The 25,814-nt window shown below is 45.0% G+C and overlaps 1 protein-coding gene and 1 pseudogene across 4 annotated transcripts in view; both read left to right on the forward strand.

Moving 5' to 3' along the window:
• LOC311499420 (protein NLRC3-like) overlaps positions 1–25,814 on the forward strand; it is a 235,836-nt pseudogene that overhangs the window by 87,862 nt on the left and 122,160 nt on the right. The window lies entirely within an intron of this gene.
• LOC311499438 (apoptosis-stimulating of p53 protein 2-like) lies at positions 983–24,709 on the forward strand. 3 transcript variants are annotated; one of them, XM_084560397.1, is made up of 18 exons: positions 983–1,163; positions 11,496–11,643; positions 12,423–12,536; positions 13,984–14,060; positions 14,505–14,606; positions 14,982–15,162; positions 16,051–16,256; positions 16,749–16,913; positions 16,991–17,210; positions 17,309–17,425; positions 17,545–17,651; positions 18,261–18,657; positions 18,811–19,556; positions 19,660–19,797; positions 20,417–20,550; positions 21,115–21,281; positions 21,819–22,018; positions 23,243–24,709. In XM_084560397.1, the coding sequence occupies exons 1-18, from the start codon at positions 1,155–1,157 to the stop codon at positions 23,282–23,284; spliced, it is 3,270 nt and encodes a 1,089-aa protein (XP_084416523.1). In that variant the 5' UTR covers positions 983–1,154; the 3' UTR covers positions 23,285–24,709. The 3 variants fall into 3 exon arrangements, with proteins under 3 accessions (XP_084416523.1, XP_084416521.1, XP_084416522.1); XM_084560395.1 differs by lacking the exons at positions 983–1,163; positions 11,496–11,643; positions 12,423–12,536; ... (2 more) ...; positions 14,982–15,162; positions 23,243–24,709 and adding an exon at positions 22,387–23,165 and having other exon boundaries at positions 15,997–16,256; XM_084560396.1 differs by lacking the exons at positions 983–1,163; positions 11,496–11,643; positions 12,423–12,536; ... (2 more) ...; positions 14,982–15,162; positions 23,243–24,709 and adding an exon at positions 22,406–23,165 and having other exon boundaries at positions 15,997–16,256.

The raw sequence follows: 25,814 nt of genomic DNA on the forward strand, positions 1-25,814 counted from the left end.
TAGATGGATAGATAGATAGATAGAGAGATGGATGGATAGATAGATGGATAGATAGATAGATAGATAGATAGATAGATGGATGGATAGATAGATAGATAGATAGATAGATAGATAGATAGATAGATAGATGGATAGATAGATAGATAGATAGATAGATAGATAGATAGATAGATAGATGGATGGATAGATAGATGGATAGATAGATAGATAGATAGATAGATAGATAGATAGATAGATAGATAGATGGATGGATAGATAGATAGATAGATGGATGGATAGATAGATAGATAGATAGATAGATAGATAGATAGATAGATAGATAGATAGATGGATAGATAGATAGATAGATAGATGGATGGATGGATAGATAGATAGATAGATAGATAGATAGATAGATAGATAGATAGATAGATAGATGGATAGATAGATAGATAGATAGATAGATAGAGAGATAATTATCGTACAAAGACTGTGGAATTTAAAAAAATATGTGATTAGACAATATATTTTTTCCCGTTAGTCAGGAGGATAAAGACGTAGTTGTCACATATTTATATATTTTATATAAAAATATATTTAACTAAATAGTGAGGTGCCAATGCAGAGAATCAAATAATATACAAAAATAAATAAATACATTAGTAACCGTATTGCTGCGAGTGGAGCTTTTATTGTGAAAGGTTTGACCGGAAGCGTGTCTCCCAGCAGCAGAGCTCCACTAATGAGCAGCGTGTGTTGATTGAATGGTCCGAAGCAGACTCAGTCTCACTGATCCTGGACGTTGATGAGGATTTTAGACCCAGCAGGGGACACCAGCTCCAGCTCCTCCTCTTCTCCTCCTCCTCCTCCTCCTCTTCTCCTCATCTTCCTCCTCCTCCTCCTCCTCTCTACCGGTTTCTTTCCTAAACGCTGTTTTCCTGCAGCGTGCACGCGGAGCCTTTCTGTGGAGCCACCGTTTTCTTTCCTCCAGAGGAACCGGACAGAGACCAGCCCCTGGTTCTCTGCAACAGGTCGAGGATCATTAGAACCATCATCCTCATCATCATCATCATCATCATCATCAGTAGTAATGGACGTGCAGCAGCAGAGAGGGAGGAAGGTCTGATGCTTTAACGCGTTCAGCTGCTGATGCGACAGAGAGGAGACCTGGAAACATGATGCCGGTGAGGAGGAGCTGCTCATGAATGAACGGACTGAGCTTTAGTCATTATTTAAATGATTATTAACTCACCTCCACCTGCCACACACACGACACACAACACACACACAACACACACACAACACACACACAACACACACACAACACACACAACACACACACAACACACACACAACACACACACAACACACACACGACCACACACACAACACACACACAACACACACACACGACCACACACACGACACACACAACACACACACAACACACACACGACCACACACAACACACACACGACCACACACAACACACACACAACACACAACACACAAAACACAACACACACACTGACGTTTGAGAATTTACACAAAAACCTTTAATTTTCTTCAGATTAGTGTGATCTCTAATGTAAATCATCGTTTTATTTAGTGTGAGACACATTGGTCCTAAAACTAACAGATTATATCCTGTAGTTTATAAAGTAAATCTAACTCCGGTGAAATGAATCAAGGCTTTTTCCTACAAGATAATTGTCACCAGGCAGGTTTTGTCTTAGAGCATCTGACTGTGTTTCACTTTATTTATTCCTTCTTTATCTTAATTAGTTGAAGCTTAGATGAGAACAGGTCTGAAGGTTTTAGATGAACACAGACTAGACGACGACTTAGAGTTTAATATTTCAATCATTTGATCCTTCTCATCTCTTCACATATTAAAAACAGATAATGATCAAATGTAATTCACTGTTTTATCGTCTTTCCTTTAATAACTGAGAGTGAGTGAGCTCTGTGGTAGCGTCGCCTGAATTTAAGAACATTTTACAACATTATCAGATAATAATAATGATAATTCCTAAATATTTTCCTTGTTTTTAGTTTTAAAACTCGTCTGGAGACATGTGATGGTAGATTGACTGGTTTAGTCAAACGCTCCTCTTCTGTTCTAGATCGTTATTGCTGAGGTTTAACAGTGTACACATTGAGCTGTTGGCTCTGTTCTGTTTCAGCCTTTATGCTAAGCTAACCAGCTAACCAGATACTAGCCTAACCCAAACCTGAATACTTTAACTTCCTCCTCATCGTCCAGTGAGTTTCCTCATTTATAAGAACGTTTGTTTCATCAGAGGGAAATAATACGTCACTTTTATTTGTCATCTTCTCCTGGAAGCGTATGAACGATAACAGCTGATTGGAGCTCAGGTTAGAGCTGTTAATAAAAGATGGACGCCACCCTTGAATGTGTGGGCTGGTGTTTAGAGACAGAGACGAGCCTGGGACCCTGGAACCTTTCTTCGCAGCCAGCAGTGATCCTGTCTGGACGGGGGGACAAACGTCTTCTGTTTGTCAAATGTCACAAAGAGACGCTGCTCCTCTAAAGAGAAGACAAATCAAGTAGAGCCCCCCCTGGTGTCTGGCTGCAGTATAGGTCATAAGCTCCACCCCCTCCATGTCAGTGGGCGGGGCTTGGGTCAAACTAAAACACTAAAAATAAACATCAAATAAATGATTTCTGTCGTTTTAGGTAGTAAATATAATGATGATGAATGTTCAAGAACATTTCTCTGAGACGTTTAGTTTTAGTTATTTGATGCTATGCTAACCATCGCTAATAAAGACACATTTATTTGGTTTTAAAACTAATTACAAGCAAGTTTTAGCTCGACAGCGTTTGGTCTTCTCCTCTCACGCTGACGATATTAAAGGAATGAATCAAATCTACTTAATACCTTCATGTCTTAACTTCATCAACTAGACCCTGATCGAGTCTTCAGTTAGTAAATACCATGTGATCCTCTGATGAGCTGGATCCTCTAACTGATCAGACTCTGGATCAGAACTCAAGATGGCTCCGCCCGTATCCCTGGGACACTAGAGTCAGTTTGACGGACGGGAGGAAGAGGAGACGTGTTGTCCATACTTTATTCTACAGTCTCTGATGGTGACCTTCTGGGGGTTTATGGGACATGGGATGGGGAGTGTTGACCTTTTGGTCCATTCTGCTGCAGCTGCTGAATCTTCAGTTTTACTGCCTCTGAACAGTTTGACATTTTGAGTTTTAGTCCTGGAGGATCCTGAGTGATGTCCTGGTCTCTGGGATTCACTGATGATCGGTGTGAACGGTGACATTCAGCTGTAAACGTGTGTGTCCCTTTACTCCAGAGTCTCCTTCCTCTTTTTCTAACTCATAGATGAGTGAGGAAGGTGATGAGCTGTGTTTGAGGAAACTAAGAGTTTAGTGATGAGGAAGTGGTGAGCTGTTGTTCCCAGCAGCGTATTCTGCTTCTGACCTCAGAACATCTGCTCCTCGTGATCAGAGGAAGAAAACAAACCGTCTGTAGCTCATCATGTTTATAATAATAATAATAATAATAATACATTTTATTTGGAGGCGCCTCTCTGGGCACTCGAGGACACCGTACAACATATAAATAATAATAAAAACACTAAGAAAGAAATAAGAAACAGATAAGAAGAGACAATGAAGATGGTTAAGTTGGGTAGGCAGTTCGGAATAGGTGAGTTTTTAGTCTTGATTTGAAGAGTGTGAGAGAGTCCAAGTTCCTGAGGTCCGGTGGGAGTGAGTTCCAGAGTTGAGGGGCAGAGCGGCTGAAAGCCCTGCTCCCCATGGTGACGAGGCGGGCGGGAGGGACAGAGAGGTGGACAGACGATGCAGATCTGAGGGAACGGGAAGGGGTGGCGATGTTGAGGCGTTCGGACAGATAAGGAGGGGAAAGGTTGTGGATGGCCTTGAATGTAAACAGGAGGATTTTGAAGTCAATGCGGAGTTTGACCGGGAGCCAGTGGAGTTGCTGCAGAACAGGGGTGATGTGGTGGATGGAGGGGGTTCTGGTGATGATCCGAGCTGCAGAGTTCTGAACCAGTTGGAGTTTATGGAGGTATTTGTGAGGTAGACCAAAGAGAAGGGAGTTGCAGTAGTCGATGCGGGAGGTGACAAGGCTGTGTACCAGAATGGCAGTGGAGTGAGGAGAAAGAGAGGGGCGAAGGCGATTAATATTGCGTAGGTGCAAATATGCAGACCGGGTGATGTTATTGATATGGGATTGGAAAGACAATGTGCTGTCGAGGATGACACCCAGACTCTTAACCTGGGGGGAGGGGGAGACAGAGGAGTGGTCGACGGTGAGGGAAAAACTGTCAGTTTTAGAGAGGGTTGATTTGGTGCCAATCAGAAGGAATTCGGTTTTATCACTGTTGAGTTTTAGGAAGTTAGAGGAGAACCAAGATTTGAGCTCGGTGAAGCAGTCAGTGAGGGAGGAAGGTGGGAGAGTGGAATTTGGTTTGCTGGAGAGGTAGAGCTGGGTGTCATCCGCGTAGCAATGGAAATGAATGTTATATTTACGGAAGATATTGCCAAGAGGAAGGAGGTAGATGATGAAGAGAAGGGGCCCCAGGACAGAGCCCTGGGGCACGCCAGTGGTGACGGGGGACGGGTGGGAACTGAAGGATTGGATTTGGATGAACTGAGTGTATATCATCATGATCTACATTTACCTGATCAACCCTGTCGTAGACGGTCTGACCCTCCTCATCTACCGTCTCTGCAGTCAGGGGCTTTTGGCAGCCACTTCCAAAATGGCCGCCTTCACAGACGTTCCATTTGTTCAGTGAAATCTTTTCTTCATTTTAAAAGAATAGAAATAATTTACTGAAGAACTCTACGTTATGTTAAATCATGTTGATACAGCAGATTTATATGGTCACTGACCTCAGACTCTATCTGCATCATAACATAAGATAATTAAATCTGAAAGATTCAAATGTAATGTTAAGATATTTATTCCATATTAGTGGATTGTTTTAGTTATTTATTTATTTAACCTAAACATTTCACTCCATCTTTGTTCATAACAATGGATTTTTTATTTAAAAAAAATTGATTTAGTTTAATGTTAATATATGCACTTTAATTTAAAATAAGATAGTATTTCCTGCTGTTATTTCATGTCTCTGGCCTCACAGGGTTAAAGGAAGCACACCCCGACCATTAGACTCATCATCATCCAGGCAGGACTCAGTGGAGCTCACTGTGCTGCTTGGTAACTGTTGCCACAGTGACCAGAAACACACACACACACACACACACACACACACACTGCTCACTGTTCAAGGTCATATGGGAACACTATTATTTTAGTATTCTATAGGTGAGGAGGAACCAACGCTGTCGTGACCTTCGTGTTAATTCACCGCGTCTGATGGTTCCTGGTTAAATGGTTCCTGGTTAAATGGTTCCTGGTTTCAGTCTGGCTGGCAGCGCTGCAGAAGGCTTTAACGTTCACTGCACGTTTATAAAGCAGAAGACAGGGAACACGTTTGTATTCAGGCTGTTTCAGCTCAGAGAACATGAGCTCTGCTCAGTGCAGCACCGTGAGACAACGTGGACACAGGACGTCCTTTTATTGTCCCAGAACCAGGTCATTAGTCATTAGGTCCTGGTAACAGACTTCTTGATGAATGCAGGAAAGATGTAAAATGTAGTTGAAACATGAAGCTGGAATCGGTTCAGAAACTGGTTTATTATGATCAACGGAGTTTAAGGAAGAGAAACTGATCTAATGTTGAGATTAGTTCAAGATGTTTGAGCAGCTGTGAGACGGTTAGTGAGGAAAGAGTTCATTTATAATATACGTGTTGGTCTCCTGTAGCTTCCTAAAGTCTGTCCTTGTCTTCCTTGTCTTCTCCTAGAGTTGGTCTCCTGTAGCTTCCTAAAGTCTGTCCTTGTCTTCCTTGTCTTCTCCTAGAGTTGGTCTCCTGTAGCTTCCTGAAGTCTGTCCTTGTCTTCCTTGTCTTCTCCTAGAGTTGGTCTCCTGTAGCGTCCTAAAGTCTGTCCTTGTCTTCCTTGTCTTCTCCTAGAGTTGGTCTCCTGTGTCTTCCTAAAGTCTGTCCTTGTCTTCCTTGTCTTCTCCTAGAGTTGGTCTCCTGTGTCTTCCTAAACTCTGTCCTTGTCCTCCTTGTCTTCTCCTAGAGTTGGTCTCCTGTGTCTTCCTAAAGTCTGTCCTTGTCCTCCTTGTCTTCTCCTAGAGTTGGTCTCCTGTGTCTTCCTAAAGTCTGTCCTTGTCTTCCTTGTCTTCTCCTAGAGTTGGTCTCCTGTAGTGTCCTAAAGTCTGTCCTTGTCTTCTCCTAGAGTTGGTCTCCTGTGTCTTCCTAAAGTCTGTCCTTGTCTCCCTTGTCTTCTCCTAGTGTTGGTCTCCTGTGTCTTCCTAAAGTCTGTCCTTGTCTTCCTTGTCTTCTCCTAGAGTTGGTCTCCTGTAGCTTCCTGAAGTCTGTCCTTGTCTTCCTTGTCTTCTCCTAGAGTTGGTCTCCTGTAGCGTCCTAAAGTCTGTCCTTGTCTTCCTTGTCTTCTCCTAGAGTTGGTCTCCTGTAGCTTCCTAAAGTCTGTCCTTGTCTTCCTTGTCTTCTCCTAGAGTGGACTGGATTCAGTCCAATAAATCTTTCAGTCAAAGTTAATGTAGTGTGGAGAGGGTAGCTGGTACCTTGTGTTCTCTACTCCAGAAATGTTCTGGTCATCCAACGCTGCCATAAACTCCCTAACCCTCTCTGGAAGATGTTTCTCCTTGACGCTGTCTCCAGGAAACTTTTCTCTTCTTTTAAACGTTCAGTGTTTGTTGTTGTTGTTTGGGTGCAGCCTTTGACTGAGTGGACTCCATGGATTCTGTTTAGATGATCAACTACTACCACCTCACCACACATCCACATTACACTAGTTACTGACTGATAGAGGACGACCTTCATGGTTACACACTGAGTCTGGTTCTTCTTCTACTTTGATTTTTGGCAGCTTTGACCTAAAACAAATAACTCCTAGAGATAATTCTTGGCTGAAGCCTGGTACTGATCGGTCCATCTCAAATGTTTAGGAACAGCTGATATATTTTATAAGCTGGTTCTGTGCATGTATTTACTGCTGTAGCTGGCAGCCAATCAGAAGATTTCCTTTCAACAATAGAAGTGTGGACGCGTCCTCTATGTTGTTCACTGTGGTGGTATCCTGAACAGCAGGCAGTGTGTGTGTGTGTGTGTGTGTGTTAATCCAATATTGCCGTGTGTCATGTGATGTTTTTGACCATATGGCTGCAGCCATCCACGCCGCCTACAAAACATTTGGGATGTGACCTGCAGTGCGCCAGCTGCCACCACGTTTCCTCGACCAGAAATAGACACAACACAGCGATCAGTCACTGGACTAACGGGGACATTTATGGCTTTAGTCACTTTAGGGTTTGAAAACATGAAACTAAGTCCAGAGGTCCAGTCACAGCAGAAGACAAGAGGATAAATAATAAATCTGAGCAGTCCTTAGTGGGGATACAGGCAGCAGTAGAGCTGGTGTAAAGTGGGAATTAATAAATAAATAACTGTGCAGATATTGAACATTAAAAAGAGTTTCTTACACCTGGAACATAGTTGATGGGTGTCAGGATTTGAGTCGGGTCTGGACCTGAAGCTGTGCAGCCTTCGTCCTGAGGGGAGGGGGGTAAAAGGTCCATGGTTTGGGTGGGAAGACTCTTGTCCTCGTCCTACATCTGCTGTTGTTGACGTCGTCCAGAGCAGGAAAGCTGCAGCCGCTGATCCTCGATGCGGCCGAACAGAGTTCAGAGCTCCTGACTCCAGAAACAATCATCTGTCATCTTCTGGTTTTATTTTATTATTTCTAGTGTGATGATGCTTCGGGTCAGTCTGATAACGTTTGAACACAGATTTAAAGATTAAATCTTTGCAGAATGAAATGTCCACACACAGATTTAGTTCTTTAGTTTTAACTCCACTGGTGATCGTCAGAGTCTTTTCTTGATTTTCATTTGAGGCAACGTTCTCAGGTGATCAGTGACGCCTGGGAGAACTTTAAACATCTTTAAAGTAAAGATGATGACTCTGACCAAACGGTCCTCTGTGGACGTTTGAAGCTTCATTTCTACTTCTGAGCCTTAAATGTTTTTATGTGTTGAGACACAGCAGCAGCCACATCACGTGAAGCCTCAGCAGTCGACTGGTTGACTGGTTGTTGTTGTAGAAGTTGTTGACGTGTGTCAGACGGTGGGAGGCTCATTAATGTGGTCCTCCAGCAGCAGTGGGGGGTTGGGGGCTGATTGGTGGTATTAGACGGTGTGATGCTGCACTAAGTCCCGTCTGGATTAAGAGCTGCAGCGTCGGGGGGGGGGGTTAACGAGGCCTCGGCCCGCTGACCCGCTGGCTGACGGGTTCACCAGGCTGCTCTCAGGTTTGCTTTGTTTTATTTCACGTTGCTGGTTGCTGGTTGCTGGTTTCTGGTATCTGTGACACTGCTGGGATCTAGTCTTGGTATTTTGAGTGTCAGGAGATGAAGCTCGTCTGAAAGGCATAGCTTCTACACATCCTCTTTATTAGGTTCTGCTTGGTGCTGCCTGCTTTTATTTTGAAGGATTAGTTTAGTACTTTTATTTTGGGAATCCTACATACCCATAGACCTTCCCTTTGGTCCCAGATGGGCCCTTTATTGAAAATCCTTCATCAGCTGCTTTTTGCATCTTGGAAATTTTATTTTGAAAAGTTAACAGGTGCTTGTTTCCTGTATCTGAGACATTACTGGGATCTATTCTTTATTCTTAACTATCCAGTCTCAGTATCTTCTTAAAATAAGATCTAAACTAAATAATGTGGTCTACCATGTGGCCTCCAGGTAACATGACCTTGTTTTAAATGTTCATCCATCGTGTCACATTAATCTCTTAGTTTCTACTGTAACACAGACTGAGACCAGTTCTTTGTTCTTTGATTATTTGTGTTGTAGTTTAAATAGATGAGCTCTGGTTCTCCTTGAGACATAAAAACATAAAACGATCTTCAAACCAATAAGATTCATCAGGTATCTAAATATTAACAGCTGTGATCAGATTCTTAAATTTCCAGAGTACAGTTTTGATTTTAGCTCAGAGACGTTGGACGTATCGAGGCTCTAAAACCAGCCTAACCAATGACAGGAGGTCTCACTCCCCCCTCCTCCCCCCGTTATCGTCCTGAGGGACACTCGGCCTCTCCTCTCCTGGTTTCTGATTGGCTGCTGTGTTTCCTGGTCGACCTTGGGTTTGGTGACTGACGACAGTGACCCAGTTCGTCTGCACGAACCTGAAGGAAGACGCTGCTGCTCCAGTTTTTCCTTCAGAGCCGTATGTGGGACAGCACAGCGGCGGGACGGCTGCTTCATCTCTGTCTCCTCTGAGCGTCTCTGCTTCAGCTCTCCTCACGCTTTAAGAGTTCTTGATGGTTTAGTTGACGAGGTTAAAAGCTGCAGGGCTCGGTGGATTCGTTGCTTTGAGTCTGAGTGACAGTGACTCAGAGCAGAGCTGACAAACTCAATATTATGTTTTCCTTTAAAAAGTGATTAACCCAGAATTCCCCTCATCTTTGACCCCGTTAGCGTCTGTTTGAGTCTAATGATCTGGTTGATCTGTCGCCACGTTTCAAAGCTTGAAGAGAAAATTCTCTGTGACAGATTCACAGTCTACGCTCCATGTGACTCAGTGTAAATATATGTTTATAGTAAAATACTATAAATCCACTTATTCTTTGTTGATCACCACCAGGCTTCTGCTTCTTTACATAAAAACATGTATTGTCGTTAGCCTAAAAACATTGTTGGTTGTTTTATTCTGGACTGGTCGTCAGTTCTTCAGTCACATTAAAGTCGTAGATGTGTTGAAGCTGATGTCAGGTGTCAGCTGGTCTGGTTTACGTTGATGTTTCAGACCCTGGTAGGATCCGGCCTCCTCAGAGGTGATTGATCTTCTTGTATCTGTTTTAACATCTGTTTACATTTGTCCAGTTCTTAACTCTCAGCCTGTATCTGTTCCATCAGACTACAGAGATCTAAGCAGATGTAATGTTGCTGTGGTTCATTTGTGTCGGTAGAATGGAAAAAGAGAATTTCTACAACTGGTTCAATGACGTCATTGACCGTTATAACGTAAGGTGGTTATTTAATCTCTGATTTACAGTTTTCATTAGTAAAAATAATTAAAACTGTTCACTGATTTATGTTGGGATGTCTTTTTCAAGAGGACAAAAAAGTATAGACTGTAAAAAAAAAAGTGGACGCCATGACAGCAAAGCAAGTAGAGCTTCAGTTTAGATCATAAGCTCCACCCCCTCCATGTTAGTGGGCGGGTCTTGGGCCAAACTAAAACACTAAAGTACACGTCAAATAAATGGTTTCAGTCATTTTACGTAGTTAACATAATGCTGAATGAAACTTTTAGTTATTTGACGCTATAGAAACAGGATGTGACATCATGATGATTGACAGTTGCCACTGACAACCGCTATATGAAGTGGTTCTGTAGGAAATAAATAAAAATAAATAAGTCCAGTGTATAATCCAACATTCCTTAGTACCTAGTGGAGGTAGAGCAGAGCGTAGTGTTAGCCAATCAACAGTGAGTCTGGGGGAAGTGTGGGCGGGGCCTTGATAACGTGGCTCCACCCTCAGAACTGATCAGCTGTATCCCTGGGATACTAGAGTCAGGAAGAGGAGACGCGTCATCCATCTTTTATAGAGTCTGTGAGTTAAAGGAATTAACAAACTAAATGTTGTCAGTTTAATTTACTACATTGACAGAAGAAGCTGCTTAATAATAATAATAATACAGACCTTGATGCAGGATGTTCTGACTCATTACACATCAACTGATACAATAGAATCAAAAGTTGGAAAATATGCATAAAAACTATGATATGGTCAAAATACTCACCTAATAACTGTACACACAGTTTACAGTATCAGCAAATGAAACAGAGAAACCAAGTCTTTAGTTTTTGTCAGGTGGAAGGTTCAGATCCTCAGGAAACTGTAGAAGAAGCTCAGTGATGTTAAACAAACTGTCGACCCGACGCCTCCTCCACAGAATAAATAAAGCCTGGAGAACTCTTCTCGCTGCCTCCGTGCAGGTTGGCGAGCGGTGGGAAGCGTCCTGGCTCTGGGCCTGTCAGCAGATACCCTGCTGGAGTAACAGATGGCTCGGTGCATCATGGGAGTTTTATCCATAAATATCTGTTATACCCTTAAATAGCAGCTTAAAGTTGAAGAAAGCAGCATTTGTTTCTAAGTCATGTGCAGGTTGAGCTCATCACATTAAATACAGGTTCTCTGTTTAAAGATTAACAGCTAATGTTAATGCACAGAACAAGGGTTTAAAAGGACACGTACGAGGTTATTTTGTTCAACTTGAACCTTTCCTGCAGGTTACATTGGTCCCAATGATCAAACTTCTCCACTAAAGCAAATGGAAGTGTTAAATATGTCTACGAGAGGCCTGGGTTCCTCATGTGTTCTGTATTTGTAGATGTTCCTCACCGTCTACCTCAGCAACAATGACCAGCACTTCAGTGAGGTTCCCATCACGCCGGAGACGCTGTGCAGAGACGTGGTGGAGCTCTGCAAGGAGCCCGGTGAGGTGGACTGCTACCTGGCTGAGATGTGGAGAGGCTCAGGTGAGTTACTCACAGTATTCTGTTGTCTGTACGCTGAGTTTCAGAGTGAATTATTTTAAAAATTGCATTTTATAGTAAGTAGCAGTGGAGGGTCGTGTATGTTCCACCTAGACCTTCAGTGACCTCTGACCTCATTAAAACACGTCTTAATACGATGGTTATGATCCACTGCTATAGAAACCATCAACACAGGACGTAGCATCATACACAGGTATCTCATGTAGAGAGATGAATGTCATTACTAAAGAAAGAAACTCACTTAGAACAATTCATAAAGTCTCCTCTCACTCTCTGCAGCCACCAGCGCCACATACGTCAAATCCAGCAGAAGCATCAATGTCGACCCAATAAAATGACAGAAATATACATAACAGATGTAAATATAATTCATTTTATCACCAGAACTTTAGAAACTATTTAGAGTTCTCCTCAGAGCCTGTCAACCAAGGGTAGCGCTCATAGTTGCTGACCTGGGTCAGGCTAGCTAGCTCCAGGGTTGGGCGGCCTTTCCTCACAATATCCAGCTTTTCCTTCAAAGTCGCCGTGAAAATGTCTTTCTAAGAAGATCTGCAACCAGATGGATAGCCTCTCCTCCTTCCTCCATGGTGGCTTCAACTAATAGCTATCAGAACGTTAACGTTGTGCAGCTAGCACCAGATGAACATGAACAGCGTCATTACAGTGTGTTTCAGGTTTAACTGTGAAGGCCCAGCAACATGATGATGAAATATGATTGGATAAAAGCTCTGATGCTCTTTGTGTTTTTCTCTTCCTACCAGAACGTGTGGTTGGAGATGGGGAGCGGATGTTGGAGGTGTTGCAGCAGTGGGGTCACCAGAGGGCGGAGGTCCGCTACCTGCTGCGTCACCAAAGAGCTCCTGGACCAGAGTCAGGTCAGAGAGAAACACCTGCGCTCAGCAGCTCACTGTGTAGCTCTACACCTGGACACACACAGGTGTAGCCCTACACACCTGGACACACACAGGTGTAGCTCTACACACCTGGACACACACAGGTGTAGCTCTACACACCTGGACACACACAGGTGTAGCCCTACACACCTGGACACACACAGGTGTAGCTCTACACACCTGGACAGACACAGGTGTTACGTACAGAGCTGCTCCAGAGTATCTATCTAATGCTTTGAGTCGTTTTTATGAAGGAATGTAAAACGTTCTGAGGGGACTCTAATACTTTTATTTGCCAGTTATCAACATGTCTGACACTTCTCTGTGTCCTGTCACATCAGACACATGAAGGGTTTGAAATGATTTGATTATAACTCAGGGTTACTGTCAGATTCTGGAGATTATTCTGTGTAGTGAAGCTCAAACATCCAAGAGAAGAAGCAGAGACCAGAGATGTGTTTTAAAGGTTCAGTAGTTTTTATTTGTCCAGATCTGCAGAGACCTGCAGCAGAGACACATCTTTGTTCATTCAGCTACAAAACTGAGTGAAGAAAGTTTCTGTTTCAGCTGAAGTTGTAACTTAGAGACTGGAAGTTAATCTTAATTAGAGCTTGTCAGGAGGAGGAGTCAGTCAGCACTTTAGGAAACACACAATAGAGAGAAACTGTGTTGGACGTCAGAGACTCAGCTGTGGTTAAACTGTGACAGATTACTGTGATACTGTAAACCAACATCTGCCTTCACTGCTCACACTAATCCAGCTGTTTGGAGGAACACAGATGATGACGACAGACTGTGATCAGATCAGGACAGAAGGGACGGACAGATTTTAGTTCTACTGGTTTATTTCTGTCCTAAAACCAAGAAAAGTTCGCCCTGGCTGATGGACAGGCCACGTACAATGAAATGAAATGAAATGAAATTATTTTAAATTTAATAATTTCTGTAAAGGCTTATCATCTGGAGGGTAAATTAGATTAAATGAAATTAACACCTGCAATGCAGACAGATTTAATTTCCCTCTGGGATCTGTGCAGACATCGGTAATACGTAACGGCATAAATAAGTAAAATGACTTAACTAAATAAAAGACAATAAACATGTCTTTGTGGCCGTCCCAGGTCAGATCAGCAGTACTAACGTTTTCCTGATGGTCCCCATGGTCACAGATTTAAAAAACAACTAAACTTAAATCCTTCTATAATTCTGTTCCTTGTATTTCTGGGACACATCTGTGTAGAACAGATAAGTGGATCATTTGATGTGTGTTCATAAACTATTGGACATTTTAAGTTTACTCTGCTTTTGATGTTAAAGGGAAAAAATCCCTGAGATTCGTCCTGGAGCGTCTGTATCCAGGTTCATGTTGATCCACATAACGGAGCTAAAACAGTAAAACACTGACATGAACTCTGTTTTTTGGTTCCAGGTGGATCCAGAGCTGCAGATCAGATGACGAAGAGGAGCCAGGTGAAGGCTTCTGTGGAGAGATTCCTGGAGAACGGGGTGAGAGTTTGTCCTCTTGATGAAACTAGACACAGGTGTCTCTGTCTGACTGTGGATTATTTGTGGGTTCCAAACTCTTTAGAGATGGTTCTGGAACCTTTTCCAGCCTGATGAGCAACAACAACTCTTTCTCTGAGCTCCTCAGAAAGCTCCTTTGTCCACAAACATGTGTTGTGAAGATCAGACTGAGACAAATCCCTGATTTATTGAAACTAAACCAGGAACTGAACCACACCTGAGTCTCATTACATTGATGGAAACACTTCTGAACACATGGACTCTGATTGGATCCTAGAGGAGCTCCTCTCTGATATGGGTTCTATCTTTGTCTCCTTCCAGGACTTGTGTGATCTCTGCTGATGTTTTGAGTCATTTTTATGCAGATGTAATAAACTCTGAAGGTTCAGTCTGTGTGAAGGTGACCTCTGACTCTGTGTGCTGCAGGTCTCAGGTCCTCGTATGGACATGACGCTGAGCGAGCTGCAGGATCTGGCAACGCGACAACAGCATGAAATCAACGCTCAGCAGCAGCTGCTGGCCTCCAAGGTATTAACGCTGCTAGCTGTGCTGCTGTTAGACACAACTAACTGCTGCTTTTCTACAAACAATAATTCAGTTGTTTCCACATGATAAAGCTAATTATTAACAAACCTCATCATCTGTTAGCTTTGGACTGATGTACACAATGAAGGGGAACTGTATTCTAGGAAAGACGAAGACAGACTGTCAGACTAAAACAACTTCAGAAAACATCCAAATGATTCTAGTAACTGAGACTGAAAGATCAACTGTAGATGTTTAGATGGATTCCCTGCCCGGTAAATCTAAAGTTCATGTTGAAGAGCTCTTTAATGAAACTCTGTGACGTCCTCTGAGCTGATACCAGACTGACTGAGACCTGGTGTTTGCTTTGTGTTGCAGGAGCAGCGGCTCCGTTACCTGAAGCTGCAGGATCAACGGCAGCAGCAGCAGCAGGAGGCGTCAGAGCAGGAGTGTCTGCGGCAGCTCAGAGAGAACGCTCACAACCAGGAGGCCAAACTGAGGCGGGTCCGGGCCCTCAGGGGCCAGGTGGAGCAGAAACGCCTCAGTAACAGCAAACTAGGTCAGTGTGGCTGAGCTCAGGCTGCTCACGTATGGATTTAACTCCTGGACAACGTCCTGTTGAGCTTCAGGTGATGATGACTGGTTGGTGGTATCTCCTGACACGTTAAATACAAACTGTAAACTTCTTCTTTGATCTCCTACTTTGTGGTCTGATTGTCTGAAGTTAGGCAGTGATAGAAATAAGATTTATTATAAAGAGTCACTCAACGTCAGTCGTAGACGTCACTCCACATCAGGGTCACACTGTAGCAGGTTTAAAATGCTGTAGAGGAGGGAAATAAAGGAACCAGAGAGTGAAGAACATGTTCTGTTACAGCACGTTTAAAGAAATGTCAGCAGTTTACCACTGTTACTCCACAGGATCCAAATTTAGAGACTTCACATGCAGCTTGTGATTAATTGAATCTGTGCAGGATACTCTGAGCTCATATGTGTCAGTAATCACTGAGCAGATGGACGACTACGAACACGAAGGTCATGAGTTCATGGAAACAGCACGAACCAGATCAGATTAGATGAAACGACATCCAGTAGATCTGGACCTGGACCTGAACCTGAACCTGAACCTGAACCTGACTCTGGGGCATCAGCCTGGAAATGATTGGAGTTACATGAAACTGTTCATCAGATGGAACTGGGATGGATGGATGGATGGAGAGATGGATGGATGGATCTACTGTCATCTACACTCATCAAATTAAACTCTGAATGAGTTTAATTCTGACTGCTGTCTCATGTTCTTGTCTCTTGTTCTTGTTCTCGTCTCATGTTCTTCTCTCATGTTCGTGTTCTTGTTCGTGTTCTTCTCTCATGTTCTTGTTCTTGTGTTCTCGTCTCATGTTATTCTTTCATGTTCTTGTTCTCATGTTCTTGTTCTTGTTGTCAGTGGAGGAGATCGAGCAGATGACCGGCCTGTTCCAGCAGAAGCAGAGGGAGCTGGTGGTGGCTGTGGCTCGGGTGGAGGAGCTGAGCGACCAGCTGGAGGCCCTGAGGAGCAACAGACTGGAGCCTCTTCATCCTGCTCCTCCTCTTCCTCACCTCCACAACACCTCCTCCACGGCCGAGCTAGAGCGCCTCTACAAAGAGCTGCAGGTGAGATCTCAGCTGAAGATGCTGATCTGTTCAACGTGTCCAAACCACTGACATGTTCCCACTACATTATTAGTGTTGTGTCCTGGAGATTCTGTAAAGAGCTGAGAATAAATAGTAAAGCAGTAATATTTAGATATATTTATCTGTTTTCCACCGTTGTTGCAGGAATTAAAGATTCTTAAAAGGTAATAAAAAGATTGAATTTACCTCAGGTATGTCTTAAACGTTTTTTCTATCTAGCTTCTTTGAAGCTAGATAGAGTTACTGGTTTTAAAATATCTTGTCAAGTCAATTTTACTCTTCTGTCGTCTTCATCATTTTGCTTATTTTAAGTATTGATTTTAAAACTGCTGTTTTTACAGTGCATTCTTGACTACTGTGGCTTTTCCATCATGTTTTGTACTTTGGAGGATATGTGGTTCTAAAAGGTCTTAAAACATCTTCAGACATTTAACTCGGTGCTTGAACTCATTCATCCTTCCTCCCTTACAGCTGAGGAACAAGCTGAACCAGGACCAGAGCTCCAGGCTGCAGCAGCAGAGAGACAACCTGAACAAGAGGAACCTGGAGGTGTCGACTATGGACCGGCGGCTGGCTGAGCTCCGACAGCGGCTCTGGAAGAAGAAGGCCGCCCTGCAGCAGAAGGAGAACCTGCCGGTCCGTTGACATCAGAGCTACTTTCTCAACATTTTCTGGAGTTATCAAACGTTTTCACATATGTCTGGTTCTTCCAGGTGGCTCCAGATGGCGTGGCCCCTCAGCATGGCGTGGGCTCCAGGGTGGCGGCCGTGGGGCCCTACATCCAGTCATCCTCTACATCCAGCTCTCAGGGGCCTCCAGTGCCGGCCCGCCAGGAGGTCCTGGTGAAGCCGGCTTATCCAGATGGCACCGCCACCCTGCCCATGCCCGACTCCTCCCTGAAGCCGCCACCCAGACCCGCCAAACCAGCCTCAGGTACAGTGGTAGTAGAAAAGTGATGCATGAAGGATTATCTTATCTGATCTCATCTTAATATCTACTGTGTGTTCTACTGTGTGTTCTACTGTTCACAGGTTTCAACACATCAAAGATGAATAAACTCTCTGACTGGAGCAGCTCCACGTCTGGATCCAGTGGAGGTTACGGCCACTCCTCCACGCTGCCCCGCATGTCCAGCTCCCAGCGCTCAGGTCTGATGGTAGCTCTGGTCCCAGTAGCTCGTCTTTGCTTGTGTCGTCGTTATCGCTTGTCTTCGTTTCTGCATTCAGACCCTGAGGATGAAGCTGAAGTGTTATTATCTCTAATGTAGGTGGTGAGACCATCACAGACCAGAAGGGCCTCTCTGTGTCTGACGGCCCGCCCCCTGTCCCGTCACGATCCAGTCACACCACAGAGAACCTGCCCAGAGACAATCAGGTATCAGCTGATTCAACTTCAACGAGTTCAAATCAAAACTATTAGATGAACAGTTGTTGTTTTAAAACAACATGAAGTTGGTCTGGAGTCTCTCTGATGTTGCTCATACGTCATCCTAGCACCGTGGAGGTGAATTAGTTTACAACTGAATGGTTCTGATTGGATGTAGCACTAACCAGTTTCCTGCAGAGCTAGTTTTTTATTGAACTCCTTATGTTACCAGAATCATATTCTGACAAGAACTGAGTCTGGCTCTACCAGGTTTGTTTGGTCCGGCTTTAAATATGAAACGTGTCCGACAGTATTTCAGCATAAAAGCTTTATGATGAATCAGTAGGATCATTTAACCTCACAGCTGCTAATCTGGATTAGCACTAAGAGCGGTATCATACCATAGTCACACCTCCAGGAACCTGGTTGGTCAATGAAATGGTGATCAGCTTTTTAAAATGCATGATGGAGACTTGAGGAGCTAAACGTCCTGAACACAGATGTGTTGAGTAAACTTCTAGTTTTTAAGCTGGTATTGTTTTTGAACTCTTATTTTGGGTTCTGTGTAAAACTACATAACATTACATCTGATCATTTTAATACGACTTTCTCTTTTAGGCCTCAGGTAAAAGTCTGTTCAAGACGGCGGCGCCACCTCCAGTTCCTAGTAAGCCTAAACCTTTCTCCTCATCGGGTCCACCGACCTTCTCCAAGCCCCCCTATAGCACCGGGACCTTCCCCGGTAAGGTGAAGCCGGTGGGGGGCCACCTCAGGACTCCGGGAACCCTGTCCAGCCACAGCAACACCCTCCCTCTACCCAACAAGCAGGAGAACCCTCCGTCCGCCGCCGTCCGACCCTACACCCCCGACCTCTCCGACGGCCCCGCCCCCGTTCTACAGAAGCCTCAAACTCTGGCGGCGTCGTCGATCTATTCCATGTACACCCAGCAGGCCACGCCCGGGAAGGGCTACCAGCCGAGTGGCCAGGGCACGCTGACCCGCAGCCAGCCACGAGGTGATGCCCTGAGGCCTCATGTGTTCATATCTAAAAGAGATCCAGACATTTTGTCTAGAAAAATAAAATAAAAATATAGTTACCACGTTGTAAAAGACAAAGACTGGGCTTTATGAACAGAAATGACTTTATTAACTGTCTCTCCCTCTGCAGTGTATGGAAAGCCGGTCCTCCCAGCCAGCGGGGGGCAGCAGTCCGGCGGCTCGGACAACGCCGCCTTGACTTCTGGGTTCTGTGCGTCAGATTCGACCGACGCTGACAGCAGTTTCCTGGGTAACGGCGAAGCTGTCCCAGCAGGAGACGCAGCAGAACGTGCCACACCCCGTCCCCTCAGCCCCACCAAGCTCCTCCCCTTCGTGTCCAACCCTCTCAGGAACCCCAGTGACGCCGACCTAGAGAACGTGCGCCGCCGGCTGCACCACGCTCCCCGGCCCCTGAAGAAACGCAACTCCATCACTGAGCCCGAAGGCCCGACCGGACCCAACATCCAGAAGCTGCTCTACCAGAAGACCACTCTGGCTGCCATGGAAACCATCCCCATGGAGACAGTCGGTCCAGCAGGGACGTGTGTGCAGTCCAAGGGTCATGAGGACAGGGTGGGCGGTGGGGATGTGACGTCTCCGACACAGCCCGCTGACAGCCCAGAGAAAAGCCTGACTCCGCCCCCGCTGCCCCCTCGCTTACCCATCCCTGACCCCGCCTTCGACTACCCCCTACCCCCTCCACCAGAGGACATAGAGGAGATATGTTCATCAGCCTCGGTCCACAAGGACCTCTTTCCTGAGGAGTTTCCCCCGTACCCGCCCCCACCGTACCCCAGCTGTGGAGAAGCAGAGCAGGGCGACGACACCCTGAACCTGAAGCCGCCGGAGGTGATGGGACAGGTCACGGTACCGCCGGTGAGTGTGGGGACAACGAGACAGACATCTTGATTACATGTTGAGTTCATCTACAACGTCCCACTGTGATTCTGTCCCACTGTGATTCTGTCCCGTCTCTCAGGGTAAAAGGTCGATCCTCCGTAAAGCCAAGTCAGAGCGGACGGACCCCAGCGTGAGGGTAAAGTTCAACCCTCTGGCCCTGCTGCTGGACTCGTCCCTGGAGGGAGAGTACGACCTCGTCCAGAGGGTCATCTACGACGTGAGTCACACTTGGTTCTTTAGTCTTAATCTGCAGATCCACGAGAGGGAGACAAATGTCTGTTTGTCCAAAAACGCTAAAGAAACTTCAGTTCTAAAAGACTGGTGGAGAGTTTAAATAGAAACATCTGTGGGCGTTACCCTTCAGAAGCAAAAAGGAGTGTCTGTCTTAGATACTAGTACATCATCAGGAAATGATTCAGGTGTCCACCTACACCTGAAGGACACTCCTTTGAAGACAACAATGTCCACATTCCATCCAGAGAAGACAGATGGTTTGAAAGAGGATTAAAAACCTTCTCTGAACAGAGGAGGTGGACTAAGGTATCATCTGACATCAGTCTACTACACAGTCTGAACATCTGTCCATCCAACTGTCCACCAGTCCTTTACAACTGAAGAAGCCACTTGGATGAAACGTCCAGTTGCCTTTCTTTAGAGTTTTTTGGACGACAGAGAACCTTCACAGACATAATCTGTGATGTGCTGCTGTAGAGCAGAACAAAATGTCATGGAAGAAAATCTGAAAATGCTTCTGTCAACCAATCCAAGTTGACTAGTAAGTGGGAGATGCATCTAAATGTTATGGATGAATATGTGGTCTCGTGTCCATCTTGCAGGTGGACGACCCCAGTATGCCCAACGACGAGGGCATCACGGCTCTGCACAACGCCGTCTGTGCCGGCCACACCGAGATCGTCAAGTTCTTGGTTCAGTTTGGCGTCAACGTCAACGCGGCCGACAGCGACGGCTGGTGAGTCTGAGGTCTATGGTGGTTTTGGAGCCACTTCTATTCATGGATTTATACAGACGTGGCTAAAAGTTAACGAGAATGACATAAATATAAATTGTCACCATGGTTGGTGAAGAACCCGACCGATGGAGCACCATGCCGTTAGACAGAAGTGATAACTGAGCGGCTCAGGGACAGAAACATGGAAGTTTTGGGTCCATGGCCAAGAAACTCCACCTAACCACCGAGAACTGTGGTCAGTCGTCAAGAGGCATTGATTACATCAGAACAGGCTGCCAGACGCTGACAGAACACCAGGGGGGATAGCAGAGGTCTTGAAAAGTCAACACTTCAAATATTGACTCTCTGCATGAACTAAATGTAATTATTAATAAAAGCCTTTGACACGTATGACATGCTTGTAATTATACTTCAGCAGACCACAGTAGCATCTGACAATAAGATCTGAAAACACTGAAGCAGCTCTACTTGAGTCATTCTCTAAACTTTTGGCCACGGCTGAGGAAAGATGACAACCTGTTTCATCTGTGTGACCGTTGTCCTCAACTCTGTCCTCGTCCCCAGGACTCCTCTTCACTGCGCCGCCTCCTGCAACAACGTTCAGGTCTGTAAGTTCCTGGTGGAGTCCGGGGCGGCTGTGTTTGCTACCACGTACAGCGACATGCAGACGGCCGCCGACAAGTGTGAGGAGATGGAGGAAGGCTATGCCCAGTGCTCCCAGTTCCTCTACGGTGAGACAGCAGAACACGAAGGACAGTCTGGGAAGGGGTTTAGGATCCTTGTGAAAATCAAAGGAGATGTTTCCTGGTCCACTGAGGAGGTTCTGGAGGGAACTCAGTGAGAACAAGGTTAGGTTGACTTGTTAGTCAAAGTGTTGAGGGAGTTCTGCAGCAATGCAATAAGCTTCTACTACAGAGCGTAGTATTAATTAAACTAAAACCTGAGTGAGTCTGGAGGAAGTGTGGGCGGGGCATCAATATCACGGCCATCTGTGGAGATTCAGAGAAGAACGGGGTTAAAGCTAAAAACGACCAAACATAGGTTTAATGTAGGTCACTAAAACTGAATTCAGAACATGTTTCCCTACACTGCAGGAATTATCAAGGACTCATGTTGCTTTGTGTTTCAGACGAGGTAAATACAACAGGTCCCTGAGAGGGTTTCTACCTTCCAGGGTCCCAGAGGAGGTCTAATGTCTCACTTGTCCCTGGACGTCTGACTGAGACCGATTGATTTTGACCTTTAATGATGGTTCTGTGTCTTTGCAGGCGTCCAGGAGAAGATGGGCGTGATGAACCGCGGCGTGGTCTACGCCCTGTGGGACTACGAGCCCCAGAGCGACGACGAGCTCGGCTTCATCGAGGGCGACTGCATGACGGTGCTGAGGCGGGAGGACGAGGTGGAGACGGAGTGGTGGTGGGCGCGGTGCGGCGACCACGAGGGATTCATCCCCCGAAACCTGCTGGGGGTGAGCATCCACAGACGTACTGACACATATCAGAGTAAATGAAACTGTGTGAGGAGTAAAGTCATGAGTGACTCAACCTGTTAATCAACTGTAAACTGTAAATCATGACATTCTGGATCATGGGCCGGTAGAAATGTAAGGAAACTGATCAAACGTGAACATCTCAAGAGTTTTAAGGTAATGACAAAAGTAATCTTAGTTCCTGATTCTTTAGAAACTTTGAGACTATAAATGTCCTACCGTACTGTGCAAAGGTTTTAGACAAGCTGCTGTAAACTAAGAATGCTGTCAAAATAGAGGTTAACAGTTTATTTACAAAGGGCAGTAAATGACCAGAAGAGAAATCTAAATCCATCCTCTACCTTCAGACCAGCTTCATTCTTCCAGGTACAACTTGAACACGGTCTTTGAAGGAACTCTGCTGTTGGAGAACTAACCTCTGATCTTCAGTGGATGTAGTCCTCCTCAGATCCTCCATGTGATCCAGACTCTATGGTGTTGAGGTCAGGGCTCCATCACTTCCAGGACGTCTGATCCTTCTTCACGCTGAAGATGACGTTGGCTGTAATGCAGCAAGGAACCTCCACCATGCTTCACACTGATTAGTAAACCGCTCTCCAGACCTTCAGTGAACAACCTGCCTTCTGCTGCAGCCAAATATCGACTCATCAGTCCAGATCTACCGGCTGGAGTAGGTCTGCGTTTTCATGCATGGTTGAGTCTCTGGGCCTCGTTTCCATCTCAGACGTTTGGGTTTTTGGCTGCAGCTCCTCCATGAAGACCACCTCTGACAAGACTTGTCCAGACAGTAGATGTGTGAACCTGGGTCCTGCTGGTTTCTACCGATAGCACAGCTGGATATAAAGTTTCCTGGACCGACCTCTGCATCTACGATCCTGTGAAATCCCTGACTGTGTTCAAGTGATCCTAGAAGAACGGAGGCTGGTTTGAAGGCAAAGAGTAGTGACACCAGATTCTTCTTTTCCTTGCTCACTTTGCATTTAGTAGATTAACAAAAAGAAACTATTATTTGTTATATTTTTGAAAGCATTCTTACCAAAATCATTAAACCATATGACCTACTGTCTACTCTCCGTCCTATCTGTTTTAAATCTGGGGGGGCAGCAGCTCAGGGATTTCTGTAGCTCGACAGTGTTGCGTAAGAAGCTTCAGTATTTAGTGTGAGCTTGTTTTAATGAGAAACTCTCTGCCTTTCCTTCCCAGCTGTATCTGAGGATCAAGCCTCGTCAGAGGAGCCTGGCTTAAAGACCGACGGCTCCTTCAGACACAAATGTTTCTACGAGGGAGGAGGCAGCAGACGAGTGAACCGACCTCTGGACTCTGCTGCAGGAAGAAACGTTTTCTGAACCGTCACTGAATCTCTGTTTGGTTTTCAACCTCTGCACAAAGAATGTACCATAAGAAACAACAATAGTTTATCTGCCTTCTTTTGGGTTAATCTTATTATTAATTCCATTTCATTTAACAGCTGAAAGAAAAAACTGGAAGATTATTGTCCTTTTGTTTTAGTGCAAACAAACTAAGAACATGATGAACGTGTTTAAATCTGATGAATTATCATTCTACTAAACATTTTATTTGCAACCTTTAATTTCTGCGACCCCTAGTGGACAAACTGAAAACTGCAGCCAATGTCTTTTATGTAATTTTTGCACTTTGCAAATTCATCCTGTGGGTCAGACTGGATCCTCTGGGGGGCCGGTTTTGGCCCCCGGCCCTTATGTTTGACACCCCTGTCCTAAAAGTTGGAATTAAACTTGAGTCACTGCAGCTGAACAACCAGACTACTGCAGGATCAGACCAATGTAGCGCTCAAGATGTGGCCCTACACAGATCAGCCATAACATTATGACCACATTCCTAATATTGTGCAGGTCTCCCTTGTGGTGACTCATCAGAGAATGGACATGGGCCTTCTGAGGGTGTCCTGTTGTTAGTGGGGGGGTCTTTGAGGGGAGGGTCCTCTGTGGATCATCCCACAGATACTTGATCAGTTTGGGATCTAGTGAATCTGGAGGCCAGGTCAACACCTTGTGCTGTTCTTCATGTTTTTTTTTTAGTTGTTCCTAAAGTGTTTTTGTGTGTGTGCCTGTGTCAGGCTGCATCCTGCTGGGGATGGCTGCTGCCATCAAGGAGTGTCATTGCTATGGGGTGGGGGTGCCTGGTCTGGTCTAGGTGGGGGTGCCTGGTCTGGTCTAGGTGGGTGCTACATGTCTCAGTAACATCCACACCAATGAATGCCAGGTCCAGAAGTTTCCCAGCAGAACACTGAACTGTCACAAGATGGTCGATGTCAGTGGTCATAATGTTGTGGCTGATGGGTGTAGTTTGGTAGGATATCAAACACATTTTGGGGGAGTGTTCTGAGCCGTCTCTGAGCCAATGATCTTTGTTTGTCGTCTTTAATTCTCTGATTTATCGTTTTGTTTGGATGAACCCAGGTCGTCTCTCGTTAGTCTGATTATTTGTTTTTAATCTTTACGGTTCTTTTACTTTTTGTTCTTGGTTTATTTTCTTTGTAAAAGATGAACAGGAACATGTGATCTGTGTTGGAACTGCTTTTCATAATGAACCAAAAACCAACATGTTGTGATTTCCAGACGTTTTCTCTGAAGCCTCAGACTCTGGAGCAGATCTACAACTCAATAATGTTTTTCTAAATAAAAACTAATAACTCATTGATAGTCTCGTTTCCTCAGTGACACCAATAAGAACATATTTCAGACATGTTGATTTTTCCACTGGGACAGTTTATTAGCTGGAGGGACGGTCAGGAGCTGATCAGTCTCTAACGTGTCCCCGCCACCGTCCCGCCCCAGGACCAGCGGCGGCAGCTCGTCCAGCTCAGACTCAGACCGGTGAGTGAGTCCACTCTCAAACAACAGGATCGTGGAAAAAGTACATTCGATATTTAGCTTCACAACAGCACAGAACCTCAGAGAGAAGTAAAGTTAAAACGCTGTCAACACGTCACCAGAGACATTTATGTTATAGTTTAAATGAGCCAGTCACAAATCATGCACCTTCAGGTTGAGCTGCTCAAAGCTGCTTCTGTCACAACGACATGGACGATGGAGCACGCTGGAAACCAGGAGGCAAATATATCTCAGTGTCAGTCGTTAGTAAAAGCAAATATTAATAATTCATCCTCAGAAACACTGGTGGGTTTATTATCTGTGGCTGGGAGATGAGAAATAGAATAAAAGTAAAGAATCATTATATAAATAATAAGAATCATGACTGGATCAGCAAATCAAATATAAACTCTGGACATGTGGGTTAATGTTTAAATTTAAGATAAAATTAGGAATATTTGATGATCTCCAATTAGCAGTGGAAGCTAAGCTAAGCTAAGCTAAGCTAAGCTAACTGCACTGACTGGAGGGACATGTTAGTCTTGAGTCCAGTCGTCTCCTAGTGGGACGTGATTCATTGTGCTGCTTCCAGATCAGACAGCGATGGAGGAGACTCTGGGTGTGATGGAGTCCAGCTGACTCCATCACACCCAGAGTCTCCTCCAGCTTCTCTCCAGGTTTTCTAGTTTCTGACCAAGAATATTTTTAACGGGTTCATCTGAGGGATAAGATAAATGAACACAGCTGCCTCAGTTAAAAACATTCATTCATTCATCTTCTGTAACCTCTTGTCCTGTGAAGGGTCATGGGGGTCTGGAGTCTATCCCAGCTGTCATTGGTCTAGAGGGGGGGGTCCACCCTGGACAGGTCTCCAGTCTATCCCAGCTGTCATTGGTCTAGAGGGGGGGTCCACCCTGGAC

Source organism: Chelon labrosus, assembly GCF_963514085.1.
Source record: "Chelon labrosus genome assembly, chromosome: 2".
In the NCBI taxonomy this organism is placed as follows: Eukaryota; Metazoa; Chordata; class Actinopteri; order Mugiliformes; family Mugilidae; genus Chelon; species Chelon labrosus.

Coding starts and splice junctions, on each gene's coding strand:
- LOC311499438 (XM_084560397.1), top strand. Junction 15,163..16,050: donor CCTCAGTAACAGCAAACTAG/GTCAGTGTGGCT, acceptor TCTTGTTGTCAG/TGGAGGAGATCGAGCAGATG. Junction 16,914..16,990: donor AGCAGAAGGAGAACCTGCCG/GTCCGTTGACAT, acceptor TGGTTCTTCCAG/GTGGCTCCAGATGGCGTGGC.